At 45.7% G+C, this 21,975-nt stretch overlaps 1 protein-coding gene across 1 annotated transcript in view; it reads left to right on the top strand.

Annotated features, from left to right (window-relative positions):
• Positions 1 to 205: 205 nt before the first annotated feature.
• The window catches only part of LOC136942740 (cilia- and flagella-associated protein 46), a 36,174-nt gene continuing 14,404 nt past the window's right edge, over positions 206 to 21,975 (top strand). Inside the window, exons 1-39 of the mRNA XM_067235710.1 lie at positions 206 to 254; positions 367 to 491; positions 1,497 to 1,628; positions 1,891 to 1,955; positions 2,865 to 3,029; positions 3,158 to 3,281; positions 3,383 to 3,477; positions 4,086 to 4,244; positions 4,420 to 4,519; positions 5,020 to 5,118; positions 5,387 to 5,577; positions 5,673 to 5,901; positions 6,576 to 6,696; positions 7,931 to 8,051; positions 8,653 to 8,825; positions 9,214 to 9,284; positions 10,257 to 10,369; positions 10,586 to 10,798; positions 11,064 to 11,289; positions 12,527 to 12,676; positions 13,138 to 13,248; positions 13,469 to 13,650; positions 14,011 to 14,142; positions 14,343 to 14,508; positions 14,633 to 14,678; positions 14,989 to 15,136; positions 15,457 to 15,640; positions 15,943 to 16,096; positions 16,364 to 16,584; positions 16,723 to 16,860; positions 17,290 to 17,451; positions 17,858 to 18,006; positions 18,704 to 18,802; positions 18,930 to 18,993; positions 19,555 to 19,707; positions 19,870 to 20,070; positions 20,171 to 20,277; positions 20,388 to 20,570; positions 20,761 to 20,896. Coding sequence (XP_067091811.1) covers positions 206 to 254; positions 367 to 491; positions 1,497 to 1,628; positions 1,891 to 1,955; positions 2,865 to 3,029; positions 3,158 to 3,281; positions 3,383 to 3,477; positions 4,086 to 4,244; positions 4,420 to 4,519; positions 5,020 to 5,118; positions 5,387 to 5,577; positions 5,673 to 5,901; positions 6,576 to 6,696; positions 7,931 to 8,051; positions 8,653 to 8,825; positions 9,214 to 9,284; positions 10,257 to 10,369; positions 10,586 to 10,798; positions 11,064 to 11,289; positions 12,527 to 12,676; positions 13,138 to 13,248; positions 13,469 to 13,650; positions 14,011 to 14,142; positions 14,343 to 14,508; positions 14,633 to 14,678; positions 14,989 to 15,136; positions 15,457 to 15,640; positions 15,943 to 16,096; positions 16,364 to 16,584; positions 16,723 to 16,860; positions 17,290 to 17,451; positions 17,858 to 18,006; positions 18,704 to 18,802; positions 18,930 to 18,993; positions 19,555 to 19,707; positions 19,870 to 20,070; positions 20,171 to 20,277; positions 20,388 to 20,570; positions 20,761 to 20,896 — 5,457 coding nt within the window. The remainder of the gene's footprint in view (positions 255 to 366; positions 492 to 1,496; positions 1,629 to 1,890; positions 1,956 to 2,864; positions 3,030 to 3,157; positions 3,282 to 3,382; positions 3,478 to 4,085; positions 4,245 to 4,419; positions 4,520 to 5,019; positions 5,119 to 5,386; positions 5,578 to 5,672; positions 5,902 to 6,575; positions 6,697 to 7,930; positions 8,052 to 8,652; positions 8,826 to 9,213; positions 9,285 to 10,256; positions 10,370 to 10,585; positions 10,799 to 11,063; positions 11,290 to 12,526; positions 12,677 to 13,137; positions 13,249 to 13,468; positions 13,651 to 14,010; positions 14,143 to 14,342; positions 14,509 to 14,632; positions 14,679 to 14,988; positions 15,137 to 15,456; positions 15,641 to 15,942; positions 16,097 to 16,363; positions 16,585 to 16,722; positions 16,861 to 17,289; positions 17,452 to 17,857; positions 18,007 to 18,703; positions 18,803 to 18,929; positions 18,994 to 19,554; positions 19,708 to 19,869; positions 20,071 to 20,170; positions 20,278 to 20,387; positions 20,571 to 20,760; positions 20,897 to 21,975) is intronic.

Below are 21,975 nucleotides of genomic sequence, written 5' to 3'. Positions count from 1 at the left end.
TCATCTGGGTGACAAGTAGCTAGCTCTAGTCTAGGTAGACTATAGTCTAATTTATATACCAACAGGTACAGTAGCCAGCTAGTTACTATAGTAGGTACTGTATCGCAAGAACTACAGCTAGTTAGCATTGCTCTCTTTCAAAACTAGCACCAATTAATTTACTTACTAGACTAGTCAGCTAGTTTGATCTGATACTTGTCTTACTATGGACCTTCCCATTCGTCAATATTTAACTAAGGCGCAGCAACATAAAGGTGAGAAGTACTGTAGAAATACACAACGAAGAAATAACTAGCAATACCATTAAAACCGACAATTCTCCGTGTAAACTAGCTCAGCCTTTTCACTGTGATGTATTTGGAATAGATGTAGGTGCACTCCGTTCAGCTTACGAATTGATTGTCAAGGGAACATCTGAAGAGACTGCCTCAGACACTCGATGCTTCGGTCCTCCAGAGTTGTACGTTCTATGTGCCGAGCAAGCTCTTCAGGTAAGCACTAAGGTCGCAGGCTATTGCAGGCCTACGTTGTCATATTAATGTGAAGGTATTTTTTTCTTTCAAAACATTACGGGATATAGGATGGAGAATGTCTCAAGTATTACGTATATAGGTATAATTCTAAACGAATTAATATAAATGCAAGAGGTACATGTGATGCAAACATCATAATATGTGGTCGTGCATTTACTGTTCTCTTGGATGTGTTTAAGGTAAGCCTATTGCTTCATGTGACTTCATGAAAAGGTAGAAATTAATTTAAAAGTATGTGTCATCACTGTGTGTGACACATACTGCAAGTATGACATGACTGTGACAGAAATTGATTGGATATAGTTGCAAACATGTTATGTGTCATCAGCAGTCTATGTAAGTAGATGTGTATAGACAGCTCGTTTTTTCGCTTTGTTGTCTTATCTTCTCAACTCCCATAGAGAAGTAGGCCTATATGGCAGAGAGGAAGTGTTGTAGATATGTAATTCTTGCCTAGAGTGATTCCATCTCACATGGGGAGAATCTTACACAGATTTAAAACTTCACTTAAAGATTTAATTTAATTCCATTTTCATCTGAAACTTGTCAAAGTGAATTAATCAAGCTATATCTATGCAAAGTATATCCAAAAATAATGCCGATGGTGACTGTTATCCGCACTTCTTCAAGCTCAAAAAAACTATTCCTAAGTCAACATTGTTGTTGATTATTCATGAAACACAACGGATTAGTACTCTAAAATACTGCAGCTATTTCTAAAGGTTCGATTTGAATTCCCCCCTGCCTCACATACATTTTATTATATTAATATTGCATTGCTTGGCTTGTATTGCAATTATAAATCAGTACATAATCCACATTTAGGTCTTACATTAAGCCTACTCCCAGCTGTTCAAATTATAGTCTGTTAAAAGAAGAATTATACTGTGTTTTAACTATTATGATAGGGGTTTAGAACAAAAATATTAATTTGTTCATGACAGATGCATGGTTTTTTTCCAGCTGGGATGCAACAAGATCAGCAGAGAATGTCTAAGGATGTACTTTGAGGGTAAACCCCCTGATAATCAATTCCTGTGTCGAGCGTACCTCTGCCAAGGCCAGCTGAACTCTCCCCAGACTGTTGGGAGTGTGGTGAGACAGAATTACTGTGCAGTTTGCTCATTTGTTCTGTGCATGTCTCGTCAAGCTTGATCGAACCATTTCTGAAAGCATGTGCCATTGGCTTGTCGTTTGGTACATAAATACACTGATGCAAGCAACTTCTTTGAATCTTGGTTTTTCCATAGAATATCATCTGTTGATTAATGTCATAAATCATCAAGTTGTATTGCTCATCTGCATGTATGACCTACCTTTCTCTTTTTCCATTTTAACTCATTATATTCAATTTCAGGAAGAGATTGAAAAGGCTGCGATTTATTTTCTCAAGGCGATTGAGATTTCAAAGGACAAACCAAGGTTAGCAATCTGATGAGAACATGTTTCTAATTTCCCTGCCTCCTTTTTGACCAAAGTTAGTCTCGCTGGCACTGTTTGTGACAGAATAATTTAATAATTCATTTAAAATGTGCCTCATCTTTCATATTGTCTGCCGCAAAGCAGTATATCTTATCATGTCTGCCTCTGTTCAAAGCAATCATAGAAGGGAAATATGCATCGGAAGAGATGACATGAAGGGCTTGTGGGGGGCAGGTTCACTCTAGTGCACATTCAAGGATTCAAAGGTGTGCTCCATAAACTGCCATGTGTTCCAAAACTACTCAGTTCATTTTTTCCACTTAACACAATATCCCATTGAATTGTGAATTGAAGACCACAAAAAGTATCTATATGATAGGCAACAAACAAACCTAAGGAGGAAAAAAAAGAATATATACTAAAAGTATGTTTTAAGAAATGTTATATTATGCAATGCACTTTGAGACACTGCCTGTTTGCAGTACAGATCGGGCTAGAGATTCTTGTTAAAAAGGGTTGGATGATGAACTCATAATCTGCCAATAAGGACTGCTGGGATGATCCCAATTAGCACTAAAAGGAATGCATACTAATACAACCCAGACTAATGTTCAGTCAGTGCCCTCTCTGGTGGATAAATTAGCAACCTTTAGAAATAACACTTTTTGTTGAACAATTAATTTGAGTGTCTATCCCATAAGATTAATCCTTTATCTCAAATAGAGACACATAGTGCCATAAATATGTTCCCTGTTGATTTATTGAACTATAAGGATCTTCATCCAAGGTTGACACTTGGCCTTAATTGAGATGTACTAAAACATCAAACAGCATACTGTATTCTATTGCAAGATAGAGCCTAAATAATGTATCTTAAAACTGTTATCTTATCTGCTCTGTTGTCCTCAGATACCACTTTCTGGTGTTCAATGCCTCAGTGCTGTACTTCCAGAAGGTGCGCCCTCTCATGAGACCTCGGCTTCGCCAGCACCTGGTGCCCTCCCTCTCACAGGTGGTGAAGGCCCTGGAGGAGGTGGGGGAGCCAGATCACAGCTGGAGGGCACATCTCATGCAGTAGGTGGTACAGACTCAACGTGGATCCATAGCCATGCAGATAACCCACTGAGACCCAGAAGAACTGGCCTTGTTTCATGGGATTTGTGTCAAGGGTTATTGTCATTATGTTCTGTCTCTTTCGACAGACTCCTTGTTGAATGCCTTGTGGACGCTGGCAAATGGAAGGAAGCTTGCAGTTTTGCCAAGGCCACGTCTGACTTCATAGAGTCATATGCCCCTGATCTGTATCCCCAAATCTTCTCCCTGCTGGTAAAACCTGGTATTTTTCAGAAAGTACTGTGACAAATGATCTTTTGGCGCCATGTGCCAGTGTCTTATTAAATAAACTAATGGAGTTATATTCCCTATAGGTACGACACAAGTTGTTTGACTTCTCTAAATCCCCCAAACAAACAGAAGCAAGTCCTATGTTATCTGTTATTTACAAAATGCAGAACCTGAAACAGTAAGTTATGTTCTACCACACAATCTAGCCACCGCCCTCTGTTTCCTTAGCATTTTTCCTTGGTTTTTATCATAAAGATTTGCTATACACAGTTTGTTATTTATATTTATATATTTATCAAATTATTTATATGGCTGTGTTCTGCAGCATGTCTTCACTTGTAGATTGCACTATAGGATTTTGAATCTTCTTCAAAAAAATGTTTTTATCCTGAAGTTTCCATATGTTGACTGGGACCCTCTGTAACCACTAGACCTAGGTCACTTGGCAAATGATATGCAGGTCTCAGCATGGCCTTGGGCCTTTGGACCAGTTTCCCAGGGTTATGGTATACATGAGCAGTTTAGCATGGCTCATGGTGCTACTTGGAGGTGGTCCAGGCTCCTGTCCCCAGGCTTGTACTCTGCATGTCAGTCCTCATCGTTCACAAGCAGAGCCAAAGGCATGGGGAGGATGAATCACCCAGAACCCCCTTACCATCATCGAAATGACGTATATATAGTATATAGGTTATTACAGTATGCCTGAGGTTAATGCTTAGTTGTCTTTGTGTGTGTGTGTGTGTGTGTGTGTGTGTGGCGCACATGCCTGCATTCTGTGGTCCACAGTGACGTTGAGCTCAGCGAGGCGAAGAATGACTACCCTGCTAAGTTGAGTGAGATATTCCATCTGCTGGTTCAGTCCGAACCACCCCCGCAACCCACTGTGGTCCCAGACACCAGGCCGGCTCAAGATGAGAACCTCTTGCCCATCTCTCCTACCGACAGGTGTGGGACCCCGACCCTCCTCGGGCTCTTCTGACTCCAACATCACACGTTACCAACCAACTGGTTGATTTCAGATCCTCCATATAATGGGCGTATCACTCCACATAGCTATGGTTCTATTCATGACTCATCATACAGTTCAATACGTCCTATCCTTTGTGTCCCCGTTCTGCAGGATGTCTTTCCTCCTGGAGCTAGCTTTGCTGGCGTCGCAGCTGAAACATCAGCAGATGGCTGCTGACTGTCTGAAAGAGCTCAAGACAGTGGGAGTCCAAGTGAGTGAAGAATAATCTCAGATAGTCTGATGTTTTAGCGTGTATCTATATTTCAGACATTTTCATATCATGCAATTATGCAAATATATGCACGGAAATTGCCCCCGACTCAGTTGGCCACTCGTCAGGAGAACTGATTAGCCAGCTGAGTTTAACCCCAAATGGATTTATTTTCTCCGCTTCTCTCTCAGTTATGTTTAATCACAGCCGTGGGTGGAAATCTTATGGGTAAAGAGACTTACAGCTTCATCTGGCCAATGCTTGACATACTGTACTATACTGTACCACAGAGTGATTTAAATTAAAAGCAGCAAAGCGTAACACAAAACCACTTTTGCTGTTGACATAAAATTTAACTCGTTGTTTGGAATTGGGCCATCTGGTCTTCCAGTCAGTTAGCAGCAATGGACTGTGAGCTATTGTCTTGGCATCACGGGCTCTGTTGCTCAGATTCTCTCTTACATTATCATAACATGTCATTTTTCCATGTTCATTTCCAGAGTGTTGGGCAGGGCATAATGATCGAATGTGTCGAGTGTGAATTGGACCTACAGAAACAAGGGGGCAAAATGAAGGATTACTCTAAATCCAGCGTGGAGGTATTCTTATTGAATTGCTGCGTGATCATCCAGAACATAATTATTTCAGTTGGTTGACAGTGTTAACTAAATGTACTGGAGCTGTACTTCCTGTCCAATGTGCCTTCCTGCCACATCTTTTCTTAATGTTCTTTCTTAGTCATGCAAGGAAAATTGTAATGACCACATGTGCCTTAGCGTTGCGGTTAATCTGCAGTCTTACCAATAGCCAAGTGTGACTGCAGTGTGGTCTACAGGGATCTTACTGTAGGTGTTTGTTGTTCTACAGGCCCAGCTGAAGGTGGTAGGCAGGCTGGACCAGTTGCTGCAGAGTGCAGTGAGAGACGGAGAGGCCCATGTCATGCAGGGTGTGTGTGCCACACAGTGGAACGCCTGTCTACCTCTCCTGCAGCACAACCTCAGGAGGAAAATAAAGCCAGCGCTTCTCAGATTGGCCGAAGTCCTTGAAGACACCCACAGGTGACTCCTACTGTGTGCCTGTGCTGGGCGGGCGTTCATGTGCCCATTCGTGAATGTGTTCTGTTTCATCCCAGTATCGTGTGTGGGCATTTCAGCTTGCTGCTGGAGACCCGCTGTCAAGTCCACTCGGAGCTGGCGCTGATAGAGGAGGAGGAAGGGAGGTTGGACCCTGCCCTGGTTCATCTTCAGAAGGCCCTCCTGCTGGATGAGGGAGGGGTGCATCGCGAGCGGCTCTGCTCAGCCGTCCACCTCCTGCAGCTCAGTGGGACCCTCTATCAGACCCCCGCCAGGACAGAGGACCAGGCTGCCATGCTCATCCAACAGGTCCACTGCGGTCCAATACAAACAGTGGCAGCCCCTCCACATGTTATCTAGCACTGAGGCTGCTTTTTATCATTATAATGAAAAAGAAAACTTTTGAAAAAGAGCACTGGGGGTAATGTTGCTTTTTCAAATTGGTTCAGTTTTAAGGGTCATTCACTTGGTGGTGTGCTTTGAGATCGTACAGCATAGCTCCAAAAATATCTTTCTCTCTCTGTCCAGTGCTCGCAAATAACTTTTTTCCTCACTGTCCCAGTACCGTCCCGAAGTGCAAAATGAACCTTCCCAAACTGAACTTGACCTAGCCCAAAATGTAAATTCTTATGTTTTTGCATTTTGACATTCTGACATGGGTCTAGTTTATTGGTTATTACAGTCATGGGGCTCAAATACACAATTTTCTTGCTTGTTTCATGGTGGGGCTAACACAATTATTGGTGTGGCTGTAGTAAAAAAGTTTGTAAAGGTTTGAAAAACGTTTGGGGAAAAAAGTTTTGAAAGGTGTCAAAAATATTCTCTACTTATTTCTAAATTAACGGACGCCGTTAATTTCAAGCCCTGTCTCTGTCTCCATCTCACTCACTTTCTGTCTCTCTCTTTTATCTCTCTTTCACTCACTCACTCACTCACTCTTCCATTTCTCGTTCTCCCTCCCTCTCTCTTTCTCTCCCTGGCAGGCGAAGAACGGGCAGCCACAGGAGGGGGTGAGGAGGAGACGGCCCATGCTGGTCACCGCAGGGCTCACTCTGGCACCTGATGCTTTCCAGGTGGTACTGGACGCAGACAACACTGGACAAGGTACAGTGTTTTCACACTTTCTTTTACACAGTTTTATACATTACCTGAAGACGGGTGTTATAGGTCAGCTCATCATGGCTCTCGATTCCTTGAGTTTAAAAGGGAAACATTGGAAGAAGTTTAACTACCATTACTAAGCCATCGTGAGGAGGATTTCATGAGTCGGGATAAGTTCTCTAGTCTTGTCTTTCATACCAAACTCCCATAGCCTGTGTGTAGAGGAATGTGAAGCCTGAGGGCTGTGGGCTAGGGCTCTTTGATCCATTTCCCCTACGGGCTTCCTGGTGCCCAGGATCAAATGAACACTCAGCTGCCTAATGATCCAGGCAAGGGCCCCACTCTGAAAGTCTGCCGGGATCGTTTCTGCTTATACAGGCGCACAATACTCTATATACATGCATCTGTGTAGGTCACGACTCTGTTCCTCAGGGACACAGTAGATTACACACTAGAGGCTAGGATACCTATCCCCTAGCCCCGACAACTCAAGCGAAAGAAAATAAAACACACAAGGGCAAGGAAGGTGTTTAAACATCAAAGCAAAACCCAGTGACACTGGAGAACGAGGGAGCGAGCTGAAGTGTGTGCATGAAGATGAATTAGTCATAGCATCTCATTCTCAGGGTCTCCATTTGGCCCCCAGACTGTCACCAGAAATGTAGAGAGGTGTCTGTGAACTATGCCACTGAGAGCACCAGGGCCAACCTGCAGATATTTCCCGCTCTTTAAAAGGCAGCACGTAGCAACACCTATACATTATTCAATTGCTAACGTGCTAGCCGTTTCAGAGAATTACAGTTATGAGTGCTTTTGTTCTGAGGCTAAATGTATTCATTTATTCCTGATTAATCTGGGATTTCTGGCTTTCTGACTTCTCATCCATTTGTGTTGCCTTACAATTGACTGGTAGCAGCTTCCTCTAATTTATCACATGCCTTTGTATGTAAGACTAGGAATGTAGGAACATGGATTAGAAGCTTCACCACTGAACAAAAATGATTCTGTTCAATCCATACAGTACTGCAGCTGGAGAAATTGCAAACTTGATGAATAGGAACAAAATAATTTGGACAATGTTGGGCACTGTTGCCTGTGTCAATATTGAATAAGGAATTTGGTGTGCTGGTATGCACGAAAACTGTATTAAAATGAATCTACTGCAGTCGCTTTCTGTATGTAAATGTTCTATGTAAATCTATACTGAAGTGTGCTCCTGATTCTTCTGTCCCCTCAGGCACAGAGGGCCCTGGGCGTGTAGCCCAGCTCTCTGCCAGGGCTCAGCACCACGCTGCATGTGTAGGCAAGCTAGATGGACACGTGGCCAGACAGACAGACAGCAGCAACCACAGAGAGAGGTACGCTATGTTTTACGAACTTGATGCATATGTTTGCGTGGGAGAGAGCGAGGGAGAGGGAGGGAGGGAGGGAGGGAGAAATATATAGGACGCTAGCTGCTAATATTCACAAATCTACATTAAAGCTGCATGTCAAGGTTTTGCTGTACATGTACATTTTAATCATGTTTTGGACACTCTCGACATCATTAAGTTTCATGGTACATGGATGTATATAAATTAAATATACAACAAAATATAGAAAGATGAATGAGTCTCTTGGACACCGAGCTGAAGTGTGGACCAGTGTTCATTTGGAGTGCACACAGATCCCTTCCGTTGTTTACATCATTAGAGGGAAACTGCTCTGGGTGGGATAGGTTGCAGCCAGTAAAGTCATGAATCCATACTTCCAACCATCTGAAAAGCAAGTCATTAGGATAGGGTAGAAGCATACGTAATTGCAGAGTGGGCAGAAGTACAAAAAGAAACATCCAATATTAATATCTTCCCAAACAAACACCACTATAATACGGCTGTGCACAGTACCCCATGTCCCCATGCTTAGTCCATGACTTCTGTAGTAAAGGATTCCTAGATAACATATTTAAATTGTTTTCAGGATGAAACTGTGGGGAGCTTTAGCAAAGGTAGCCAGGAAGCAGGAAGTCTGGGATGTGTGTCGTGCTGCCTGTCGATTCTGCTTGCTTTATGACGATGGAAGATGGAAAATGCCCAAAACTGAGGGTGAGGAGCTTAACAACAATCACGCACGCAGTAATCAGTCACATCTTTGTGACTTCATGTGACCCCTGATATAAAGTAGTTATTATTTGTTATTTGTTATTAAACAATTGCATCAACCATCTAAAACCCTTCCAGTGTTACAAGCTAAGCTTAAAGGCTTGATCAGTCAGTTTAAAACATGGCAGCTTAACTGCATGATGAAATCATTACAGGGGTAGAGATCCTTTAACTTTATGTGAAAAGCAATATTTATTGATCACTGGCAGATTGAAGGTTTAAACCAAGCTTCAGTTTCAGCAATTGAGAATGATACGTGAGGAGCAGCAATCGAGGCACTGACGCCTACCTTAAATGCTAATCTCATCCCCCACAGGTGAACGGAAAGAGGACGAGATCCTTGGAGACGGTTTCCATGGCGACCTGCGTCCGTTGGCAGTAGGACTGGTCCAAAGCACAGAGAGGGACTTGCTCCGCCTCTTGGCTGAAGTCTGCTTCATTAACGCAGAGGTGACGCTCACCTTTGACCCCTGGTCATGTATACGGGGTCGCATAAATGACTAAATGTAAATGTATACATTCGGGGGGAGGGGGGGGAGGACGAGACGATACCCAAACATCTGCTTTCGGATATGTAGTTCTAACATGTACTACTGGACACGAGGGTGATTGTCCAGAGGAGAAGACTGAGCAACCTCCATGCAGTTTTTAACGTACTTACCCTTACTTACTACCCTCACTTCCCTTGTCAGAACTGTAATACTACGGTTGTCTGTAGTTGTTGATGGATTAGGCCTGACAGTCGGTTCTGAATTCCCAAATATGCTGTAATTGAGAGAGAACAAAGAACATTGTTAGTCGCATTGTGGAATTTCATCCAGCCCGAAGATGTAGATGTTGATTGGTTCTACGTAGGTAAGTCTTGATGATGTCTGAGCTATTGTTCTTGTTTTGTTTTTCCGTACACCCACTCAGTTGACCCACGGCACCAGAACTTTATTAAGTCTTCAGAGATAGTGGCTTTGAAGCGCTTTGAAGAAAAGTAAAAAGTAGCTTGAAATCTAGGAAAATAGATGATCCTGACAAAACTAGAAATGCAGTCTTGGCGCCCACCCCCCCCCCCCCCCCCCCTTCATGATATCACTCTCTTTGTTCTGAGAGAATGCGACTGCCTTTGTTTTATGGGAGGGGGGTTTCTTCAAAAGGTGCCCTCTCTTAATTTGATGACGGAGACCTTTTTTAGTTCCAACTGCGGTTGTCAGCTGAATTAGCCCAAAGCATTGTCTTCGAAGTTCACAGATGATTGTAGATCCCTTTGATCGCCTAACAGAGCCTTGATGACTGTGGCCACCTCTCTTCCTCTCCGTTAGTTAGCGGGAAGTGCAACGCCTCCGTTTGGTGGAGTTATTTGGAGGGCAGGTCACCTTCAATATCACTCAATGGTCTTTATCTGGACTTAGTTTCTCTGTTTGTCCCTGCTAGGCCACCATCCACAAGCTGCGCACCGAGGGAGTGCAGCTCAACAGCCCTGCCGTGCCCCCGGATGAGAGAGGGCGTGGCCCCTCAGACGACGATCCACAGTGGGCTGTCTACAAGTGGGTAAACAAAACGGAGCATGGGCTGGTGATGTAAACACACAGAACACACTGCGTTTGAGCCAATTATTTCCATGGACAGTAATCAACAACAGGTGCTTATTAGCCATTTTCTGTGTGAGTGGCCAGGCGTGTAATTGTAATCGCTGTTGTTACGGAGCCCCATTCTAATTCAGCAGATTGTTTGAGCTCTATTTATTGTTTACCCCCTCTCAGGGACTGGATCCAGAGTTTGTCGGCCTACGCCACCTCCAACTTCCTGCGTGCGGCGGACCTGGGGGCAGAGTTAAGGGAGGCCTGGGTGGTTGTCAACGCAGCAGTGTACTTGTGGAACTACAACAGCCATCTGCTGGCTCAAGGGGAGCACCGACGCCTCCTCGCCCCCTTTCAGAAGCTGGTAGAGCTGCTCAAACAGACGGGACACGCAGGGTTGGTCGGAGCCTCTTAACTCTGCACTCATACTGTTCTCAGTGGATACAATCAGAGGACATCCTCAGGACAACTTCCCTTCCTTATGTATAATATATAATTATACATAATGTATAGTGCATCAACAAGACCAGTGTTGGTCCTTGATCTTCTCTCATCAGTTTGAAAATAAAAACGCCCCCTAGTTTTCTCCAGGAGCTCCTCTCTCGGTTGCAATGGCTCAGGCTGATGTGACAATGGGAGCCTGGTCTTGTGTTGCTTCCAGGGAGCCGGTGTTGTTGGTGTTGCTGTGCGATGCGGTGGCCCAGGGGATGATCCAGCCCTGGAGCGGGGCCGGGGCCAGTCAGGAGGTGCAGGATGGTGGAGGCAGGGGGGCTCCTCCAGGGGATAAGGCCAAGAAAGCAGCTGGGAAGGGAGCTGAGAGGAGCAGCAGCGTCCATGGGGTCTCCCTGGACCCGGCTGCCCTGCAGGATGTACGCAAGGCACTGGAGGTGTGTGTGTGGGGTGTACTTGTGTTTGTTTATTTAACTGTGGCTTGGGGTAATGACTGTAATAGAATGCAGCCTGCGCTTGGTTGGATTGGGCATGAGAGATTTAAAGGTGGGCTAATATGGCTTGTCATGGAGGCAGATTCATCCCTGCCTAAGCACATTGGATGGGAAGCGAAAGTGTCATCGGCTTTGCCCTGAAGAGGCTTCGTTTGTTTTATTTACGTACACACAAACACAGTGTGTGACTCTGAGCTCATTGAGACAGACAGGGGTAGACCTGGTCCGGGGCTATCTTACACCTGGACTGTGGCACACTCCTACAGGGTATGTTTAGGGATCACAGGGCTGTATGTGTTCCTCCAGAGACCTTGCTCTTTGGAAATGCCAGATCTGTCGTAATCACTGAACTGGCCTAGTTCCTGTAGGGCTGCTGTAACTCATTCTGTTGTGTGCTTCACAAATGAGCACTTTCTCCTTGGGCTTGGTGTCTTGACATCACAGAAATCCAGAAGATGATGTGAAGTTGAGAAACGTTGTAGTCGGATGAGTGTTGAGAGTGAACTTTTTGAACCCCAGGGTGAACACGTTTTCATTGTTTAAGAAGAGCATAGGCAAGAATGTGGGCCCCAAAAAGTATTATATTTTTAATTGTTTAAGGAGATAAAATATACTGAATAAAATTGACAAAAATAACTTCGCTTTTTATTGTTTAAGAAGATAACATAGACTAGATAATAATACGGTCACACGTACTCCCACACACACACATGCACATATAGTAGCATACGTTATTTTACTTGTTTAATCTACCCACCATCAAATCACATTGAGAACATTTTGTTTAACTGTTCTTCCTGTTGCATTTGTTCCCAATTAAATCCTGTTTCCATTTTTTATCATAAAGAATGTACTGTACCATGTACATCAGTGCAAACTCTGGATGAAATAAGCTTTATCAGTGAATTATTAACTAAGTGTCTTCATAATGGTTCTCACTCAAGATAGGAATGGCCCTCCATTTTTTTAACACTTATCTTGTCAGATTTAAACACATTCCGATAAGGGCAACTTTGACTGTTCTTTGGAATGTGCAAGCCCGACAGCCCTGGGCTACAGAGCTGTAAGTCTAGAGCTGCATGTTGATATGCAAAGAGAATCTTCTAGATACTTAAGGCTTAGACTGGGCTTTAGAACCTTCTTGCCTCGGCTAACTTGTGTCCTCCTTTGTGGGTTGTAGCTTTGTGACTATGCACTTCACCTGTCCAACTGCAACATTCCTGGGGAGAGCATCCTCATCGCTGCCAGGAAACAGGTGGTCTCCACGTGGGTCAGGTCCAAGAGGCTCCTCCAGCAGCAGGTTGGCCAAAAGCTGGACATTGACGACGAGGTAACACTGTCCACTCTCAGTTAGGATACTTGATCAGTTGATGGGTGGCGAGTAACTCATGTTCTAGTATACTGCGAAAACTGTACATCTGTGTGTGCTGATCTTGTTTTTAGATTTTAAATATAGTTTGACTTTTATCTAGTATGACTTTAGTAAGAGACACAATATTTTTAAGAAATCTTATCAGGTTATATATTCTTACTGTGCTGGCAGTTATAAGCCAGCTCATAAAGTTTATTTTTGCATTTAAATACGATTGAGCATTTTTGCAGTGTATATGGCTTTAGTACACCAGTGACTTTGATGTTAGCGAGAACATTCAACAAGAACAGAATAAGAGAAAAATGGTCGATACACTTAAATCCCTGCGGCTTTCACCGAAACTCTGAATGTAACATTGTGATGAAATATAGGTTATAAAATATTGAGTCTCGTGTACGTGTGTTTTTGTGTCCCTCCAGTGTAAGAATGAGTCAGTGTCTGCCATGACACGTGTGCTGGTTGGAGTGGAGATGTTCCTGTGCAACAGTCACCCCAGACAGATGGAGTTCTCTGTCCCGAGTCTGTCTGCTGTATGTAGCGTGTCTGTACTGGGACCAGCAGGGCCTGGTTTGTTATTCAGACAGCAACTGCTGCCTTGAGGAAATCTTTCAAAGCCTGTTTTTGTTTTTATGTCAATGTTGAGTGCAAAAAGAAAACTCGAATATAATACCATGACTTGTTCAAAACAACATTTTACAATGCTCTCCTCCCCTCCCTTCTTCATCATTCTTCCTCCCCCATCCTCTCTAGTTGGTTCGCATGGCATCCGATTGCAAGTGGAGTGACCCTGTGGTAGAGCTGCAGGTATGGACCCAGCTGGCCTCCTTTTCCTACCACGCCCACGACCACAACCTTGTCAGAACCTGCACCCACAATGCACTGCAGCTGGAAGAAGCCGCTGCACAGAGGCTGAAGGTCATGCCCTATGCTCTGTAAGTGGCAGGCCCTTACTTAGCCTCTCACACCTAGAGGCTGGAAATATCAACAACACGTTGTGTCGTTTGGAGGCATTTCAGTGTCTTTCATTTCTCTGTGGGTCCAAATATGGCTGTAGGAGAAAGTCGTCTTTGTGTTGCGTTTAATATGTGGTAAGAATGACACCTAGTGACCCCGAAATGGCATTGCAATTGACATAGAAAGGAAGTCATATCAAAATCTTGTATTTACACTTAGCAAAATGTTGTTCTGTATGGACGTGTTCCCTTATCACATGCATGACTGTTGAATTGGGACTGATTAGCGGTGTCTTTTTCCCAAAAAACTAAAAGGCAAGGTGTGCTTTCTAATCACAGGTACAAGCCTTCAGCAGTGCAGGAGATCCTGAGCAACGCGGCCCTTTTGAGAGGACTTAGCATGGCCCACAAGTCCAGCGGCCATCCCCACAGTTACAAAGCAGCCCTGAGAATGCTCCAGTCCAGTGTCAGGTTGGTGTCTCCACCAGTTCTCACCACCCCCCTCAGGTAAAATCCTTTGAACAAAGCTTCAAACACCCCTTTGTAATCTCTCCATTTCTCATCCTTCCTTTAGATTTCTTTCTCTTTTTTCCCTGACTTTATCATCTCGATGTCTTCTGTTGAATTCCTTCGAGTAGCCAGTTCGACTCATTCCTTCTTCTCTGTTCCAGTTATGCAGAGCATGCTGGGAACCCTGCTCTGTGCGTGGCTGCAGCCAGACACTACTGGAACGCCTGCCTGCCCCTGACAGAGACCCCTGCCGAGAGGCAGCACCTCAGGGAGCCTCTGGAGAGCATCCTGCGCGCCCTGGCCCCCTGCAGCACCAAGGAGCCCAAGGTAAGGAGAAACCCCCCACGGCCTCAACGTTGCATTGAAGCAGCCGGTGAGGGCTGCCTCCGCGCCTTCAATCGTGGGAGCCTTGGAAGTGCTAATGCCTTTTCTTCCTTCCTGATGAAAACAGGGGAAAGGTAAACACCTCACTGCCGGGCCCTCTGGGAGCTCTTCAGGTGAGTCTGTGTTCAAACCTCACATGCTCATGCTACTCCAAGCTCAGGTGGGACTGACTGAGCGACTGGCTGACTAGCTGACTGACTTTGAGAAGATGCCCTTCCTGTATTAAGGACCCATGTGGTTGTATCTGTTCTCGAATGTATTCCAACCAGACCAGCGCGAATACATGTTTTCCATCTATACTCTTATGGTCGCCTGGCTCTTTTCATACAGTGCATGGTATGAATGCATAGAACATGATGCGCTCCTGTGTGGGCTCACTGACCTCTGACCTCTGCATGTGTACCCATGTGTGTGTGTGCATAGGCTCAGGGACCAGTGAGGGTGACCTGACCCTGATAGCAGCCATGTACGGGCTGCTCTTCCACATCCATGCAGACAGGGCCGACTGGAAGCAGGCTGTGCAGGTGCTGGACGAGGCCATCAGAGACATGCCCCGCACCAGAGCCAGGATGTGAGTACCCAGCAAGGGTTGGGATGGACCGAGGGAGGGAGGGAGGGGGAGAGAGGGCGGGAAAAGGAGAATGGTGGAGATCAAACAGGAGAAGCCATACTTTTTCAAATAGATTGCTTCACTCTTTGTGGACAGATGGTAATGCATGTACATGTTTTATTCGGGACTGAATTAATGTCAGAATGTAACAATATCATATTTGATGTAGAGGTTTCGAGATATTTGTTTTTATACTGATGTTTATATGCTTGTGTTCATTTGATTGTTTAAAAAGAAAAATCCAAACTGATTTGTTTAGTTGTTCTCTCCCCGTCCTCCAGACTCCTGTTCAAACACAGGGTGTTGGTGCGAGCGCGTCTGGGGGAGAGCGTGCTGATGGACATGCAGAAGTTCAGGGACGAGGGGGAGCTCTCCTGTTCCCACATGTGGCACCGGGTGGCGCTGTGTGCTCAGGACGTGCTCCAGCAGCTGGCCAGCTACCAGAACTCCATCACATCCCTGGTGGTACAGCCTGTCACAACACTCTGGATTATACTCTGTTTCGTAATACATGATAGGATTAGCATTAGAAAAAGTGAACATTAGAATCCCTTTTCCAAGTATTTGTCCAAATCCCACCTACTAGCTTTTGAGTTAAACACAGCTGAGCTGTAAACAAGGACACGTTACTGTATGTATGGACATCTTATTGAACAAATCCTCATCTCTTTTTCCAACTGTATACATAAGGTATCCCATTGAGCAGTGTGTTACCCACTACAGACTAGACTTTGATAGCATTACTGTGTTTTTTGTTGTATGTCCAGTCTTTGCCGAGTCAGTGGCAGAAGGTCGACTACCTGTTGGAGTTTGGAGAATGGCTGTTCTGTCAGAGCTTCCCCCTGGCTGATGCCCAGTACCAGGTCCAGTGGGCCATCGACATCCTGCTCCTCGTGGACCCTGATCAGGGAGGAATCACAGGTACTGGCCCCATCAGAGGCAACTAGTGTAGATTCTGTAAACACGGTTTGTATGTTGTGTCTTTTATACCTTATACTGTATGTTTTATTGACTCTCTAGATAAACCTTTGTCAAAGGGTTGTGAACCGAAAGGATTGGAAAGGAAGGAGAAGTTGCAAAGTGGAGGTTTGAACGTTCTCAGGCTTTGTCCAGTCATTGTTAACCTAAAGTTGACCAAGCGGTGTCTGTGTTTAAACCGTTACATATAACAGTGTATCCTTCCCCCAGAGCCAGCCGAGGGGGCAGGTCTGATCCCCGTCAAGTGTGAGTCTCACATCGGGGTGCAGGGGGTACAGGCTTGTCCCTGTCTGTCTGACCTGAGGGATGTGAGGCGCCTGGACGGCCTGGTCCGAGCACACACGCTGCTGGCCGTCATGGCCGACAGGACAGACCCCCAGCACCAGCAGAACCTGCTCAGGGCCTACTGCTGTGTGCTGCAGATCTGGCAGGTTAGCAGCCTCTCTCCCACCAGACCACCTGTATGCTCCCTCCTTCTCCAGGAGCTTGGACAGCTTTTACTTTCAAATGCATATTTCAATATTCGTAAGCTCTAGAGATAGCATTGACCTGTGAGCTTTTCTTCCCAGGTGTCCATGGCAACAGCTGTGGAGGTCATCAAGGAGATGCAGAAGAATCTCGCCGGGCAGCCGTCCCAGCTCCCCCCCTCTGCCACCTCCAGAAAAGACAAGGACAAGGAGAAGGACAAAAACAAGAAGACCAAAGATGTACATGTAACCTCCGGTCCACTCCCAGGGCTGTACATTTTAACCCTTGTGCTGCCTTCGGGTCACATGACCCAAAGGTTCATAACGAACCATCATTGTGTGTACCCAATTTTACCCAATTCAAAAACAAATAAAAATAATTTTCTTTTAACTTTCGCAATGTGGGGGGGTCTGAGACAGCCCAACGGTTAAAAGAAAATGCTTCACTTTGTTTTTGTATGCTGTAAAGTTGTCGCAATACGACGGTGGGTCACAATGACTGATGGGTCAGCATGACCCGAAGATAACACAAGGGTTAAGATGGAGAAATGGCATTTATCAGAACAGCCTCCATTGTCTAGCCGGTGAAAAAACCTTTCCTACAAGAGTCAGCTGTATCATACACAGCAGAGATCCCATCACAACTGTTCCATCTGTGTGTCCCTGCAGCCACCCCCCCTCGAGGAGAAGCCTAAACCCAGACCTTACAGCAACGCCCTCCCCTGCTCTCCTGAGGAGTGGGCCCGCTACGACTGCTCTGAGGAGCTCCGCCAGGCCTTCAGATACGACTCCAGCCCCAACAGCATCAACACACACAGCATCCGCAAACAGGCAAGCCCCTCAGCCTATGCTGTTTCCTGGCTCCAACTCCCAGACAACCTCTGTCAGAGATGTTGGTGTCGAGGTAGCGCGACAGCTGTCTGAGCCGTTGTGAGATAGCGATTGTCAATGATTGTTTATCGTCGACTGACTTGACTGTGGCTCATATGCCACTGGATGTGTAATCCAACTGTAATGTCATCATCTTTTTTTCTTCTTCCCCTTTTAAAGGCCTACAGATAAAGACATTTAACTCTCCTCGAAAGTCAATCATTTGTCAGATCAGTCTTTCAGTTTACGCAATTATATATTGCAGACGTATAGCCCAAAGGATTGTATGAACTGATATGAGAACACCATTGATGAGCTCATAAATGGTTGTTTTTCCCTGGTCCTCCTGCGTGGTGTTGCTGTGCAGACACAGAGCATTTTCTTCCTGGATCTGCTGGCCAAGGAGCTGCATTCTCTCTCCCTCACCCACCTCACCCTGCCCATAATGCACCTGGCCGAGGTCATCGCCCATGACCTGCTGGACAGGCAGAGCCTCTCCGATCTCTACCGCCTCAGGTAGCCTGAAGCACGTCAGCATGAAGCACGTCAGCATGAAGCACGTCAGCATGAAGCACGTCTGCATGAAGCATGTCAGCATGAAGCGTGTCTACATGAAGCATGTTAGCATGAAGCATGTCAGCATGAAGCATGTCAGCATGAAGCATGTCTGCATGAAGCATGTCTGCATGAAGCATGTCAGCATGAAGCATGTCAGCATGAAGCATGTCAGCATGAAGCATGTCTGCATGAAGCATGTCAGCATGAAGCATGTCAGCATGAAGCATGTCAGCATGTCAGCATGAAGCATGTCTGCATGAAGCATGTCAGCATGAAGCATGTCAGCATGTCAGCATGAAGCATGTCAGCATGAAGCATGTCAGCATGAAGCATGTCTGCATGAAGCATGTCAGCATGAAGCATGTCAGCATGTCAGCATGAAGCATGTCAGCATGAAGCATGTCAGCATGTCTGCATGAAGCATGTCTGCATGAAGCATGTCAGCATTAAGCATGTCTGCCTGTGCCGGGGAGAAAGTTTAGCCAGCTTCTTTCACCAAAAATCCTTGCTACGTCTTTTGGAAAATATCCGACAATCTAAATGCTGTGATTTTCCCTCCGGGTGCTGTCCTCCACAGTGCAGGTGTGTTGATCTATTGCGAGTAGCTGACATGTAGTGTACATTTTTTTCTGTTGGTTTGTTTCATCCTCTTTAGAATCGTAAAGACCTGTTGCGAGTCGGGGATGGAAACATGTTCCCCGTACCGTGAGAAGCTCCTGAGCCTGGCTGGTCTCCCTGAGCAGGAGCAGATGGAGTACGTCTGTCAGAACAGCCCAGCTCACAGGGGGGGTCACAACCCTTTTCACACTGCATGTTTTGCTTTCCCGCCACATGATCTCGCATCAAGATAACGCTACAGATGATTGTTTACCACGCTGCAGGTGCCGCAGAGCCCTAACCCTGCAGGCAGAGAGGAACGGTCTAGAAGGATGCAAGAGAGATGAGGTGAGCTCCACCTCCAAAGCTGAAACGGCCGAGTGGAACAGAGAGAGGCTGGGAACAATACCTCAAAGGGGTTTAACCATCCCACGGGTTTATTAAACCTGGAAGTGCCTAGAACGAAATGACCCTTGAAATGAATACCTTACATTGAGGTTCATATTTTATTACAGTTGAGAGCATGATTGGAACGTAGGGCTGGTGAATTACAATGTCGACTGGGATTTATGCCCTAACTGCACTTTTATATTGTGTCAAGATACCACATTATTATTACAGGTTCATGAGAGTTAAATTAGTTCTGCCATTAAAATTGAAATGGCTGTCATCACTTCTGCCAATCTTGTTATCACCACCATTACGTTTTATGATCATTATTAATGGTTGTAATTCTTCCTCTTACCTTACGCTTATCATGTAGCCCACGAAAAACCTCAGATTAATGGTAATCCCTTCAGATTCCCCATGATGTGATTCAGTTGTATACAGTCAGCCCAAGGGTTCAGAATGCAGACAGTGTGCTTTCATATCATGCCAATGCATCCACTGTCTCCTCTGTGATTGCAGCCGTTTGTGCTGGACCACGGGGGGGTGTCTGGGAAGCAGGGTGCAGATGTGTGGGCCCCGGGTGTCTGGGTAGACAAGGCGGAGGTGTGTCTGAGCATGGGGCTGTACCAGCCGGCCAGACAGCTACTGGCAGAGGCCCAGCTGGTGGCCAAGGTGAGCTGGCTGCCTAATCACCATCATTATCATTTATCTGATCACTGTCGAACTCTGTCAGCAACCGTAGAACTTTGGTTCCATTGTCCATAACATTTCAGTGATGGTCAGTGAATGCCGCACGCAGTATTCTTTTCCTTTTGTTTTCTTGAATCTGGTCAGGTGCTGGGTGACCAGGCTGCAGTGGCTAGGGCATTCTACGGTCTTGCAGTCCTGGCCAGCTATGAACAGAACCACAGCCAGGCTCTAGCCCTGCTGGAGAAGGCCCGGGAGCTGGGGGGCGATGAGGAATTTTGGTATCAGGTCACGCTCGCTCTGGTGAAATCCACTGTGGACCTGAAGGCTCCGGATAGCGCCGCTAAGGTTGCAGACAGCCTTATGTAACTCGCTGTAAACCTAAGCCTGGCACAACGATCCCTATTCATGTGTTTTTCAACGATGGAAATGGTGTGCCTCTCCACAGGTCGATCAGATCATAAAGCGGGGCTGTGGGGCTCTGAAGGTGGTGCTGGGGCAGAGGCAGAACAGCGCTCATTACCTACGCTTCCTCCTCACCTCTCTGGAGACCAGGTAAAGCTGCAGCTAGGCGGCATTCGCAAGTCTCCCGCTGCAGTCACCCGACCTGCCCTGCCATGTCCAGACATGACCTGCAGAGGTCCCTGTGCTGCTCTGTCTTCCAGAGGGGCGCGAGAGCGTGTGTGCGGAGCCAGGCCTTGCGAGCCCGGAGAGACTCTGTCCAGCCAGTCAGTACAGAAGCTGATGGCCGCTTGTGATACGCTCAGAGAGGCAGTGGGAGGTTTCCTACAGCTGGGCCGGAGAGAGCAGGCTGTTGAAGCTCTTCTGGAGCATGCACAGGCTCTGAGGTACATTTAGTCATTTTAGTCATTTAGCATACGCTCTTATCCAGAGGTAAGGGTGTAAGAGACACACATACAAAATCTCTCGCACACACACACACATACTCACACACAAATACCCCCCCCCCCCCCCCCAACATAGATGGATGTTAGTGACTGTATTACGTTTTGACTGTTTTACTATGTCATTTCACAGAGTTCTGGCCTCACACGCTGTCAATGTGGAAGGGAAACAGCGCCATCTATTGGATGCATTTTCCCTTCTGCAGCAAGCTGTCTTCGTACAGGAACATGTGGCGCTAAATGCCCAAAGCCTGTTCCCATCACAGGAGGTACAGCACATCCTTTACTCAACACTTAGTGACAAACAAGACTCCACATGAACCATACATTTCAGCTCTTCGTCATGGAACATCTGACCTTCTATATTCTATTATCCACGGTAGAAATTGCTATTTTCCCCCATTAACTAGTTAACCACAGATTTGAGATAGCTATTGAGATAAGAATAGATTGGTATAGAAACTCAAGAGATTGTTTTTTGACACATTTCTTGGCAGTCATCATGCTAATGGAGTTTTCTTAAGAGCTGTGCAAATCCAATTTGCTTGCATGTTAGACACCCATCTCTACACAGTTCTGGGCTATTTTTCTTGGCTCTGACAGGACATGCAGATGGCAAGTAAACGATATCCTATTTCGAAAGTAACTGAACATGTTTACAGGGCTGGGGAAATTGAATTTCCTGGTGAACAGTTTTGTTTATGGCTGGTTGTCAGGAACCCTGGATCCATTCCTGCTAGGACTGGCTAGTTCTCCCATGTGATGGATTCAATGCTGCATCCTTGTTGTTTCATAATACAACACTTTTGCAAATGTCAGATGTCAAATTGCGCCGTGTATAGGTTGCCAATGAGCCTAAATGAGCAAATAAGTAGATTCATAACCTTGTTAGGACACTGCTGTGCCTGTTCACAATCCCTCAGTAATGTCATCATCTCGGGGGCTTGATTGTGTTTGATGTCTCAGCCAAATCATTAGTGTATGCATGTGTAGGGACCCACCTGTTTGTGACCAGATCTCATGTACAGGGCCCAGGGACATACATATGATAAGGCATTTTCTGAAAGCTAGCACCAGATGGATCAGCATCAACGTCCACACACATCATCCAAGAAGCCATATGCAGACAGAGGTCTCCAAGAACGCGAGTCAGAGATGAGCTAGGCCTGGCATACGCTGCCATCTTGAACCCCAGCTTGATCGGATCACCCAAGAACATTCGAAAAACAACACAGCGGGTTATTAAACCACCTGCTGGAAATCCCTACGAGAATCCAGTAGATATAATCTGGTGTGACGGTCTGGTCTCACCTGGAGATGGTAACTGTAGCTCTGTGCTCTCAGCAGA

This window comes from Osmerus mordax, chromosome 5 (genome assembly GCF_038355195.1).
Source record: "Osmerus mordax isolate fOsmMor3 chromosome 5, fOsmMor3.pri, whole genome shotgun sequence".
Classification (NCBI taxonomy): domain Eukaryota; kingdom Metazoa; phylum Chordata; class Actinopteri; order Osmeriformes; family Osmeridae; genus Osmerus; species Osmerus mordax.
Note: the sequence above shows the minus strand (reverse complement) of the source record. Positions and strands in the feature narration are given on the sequence as shown.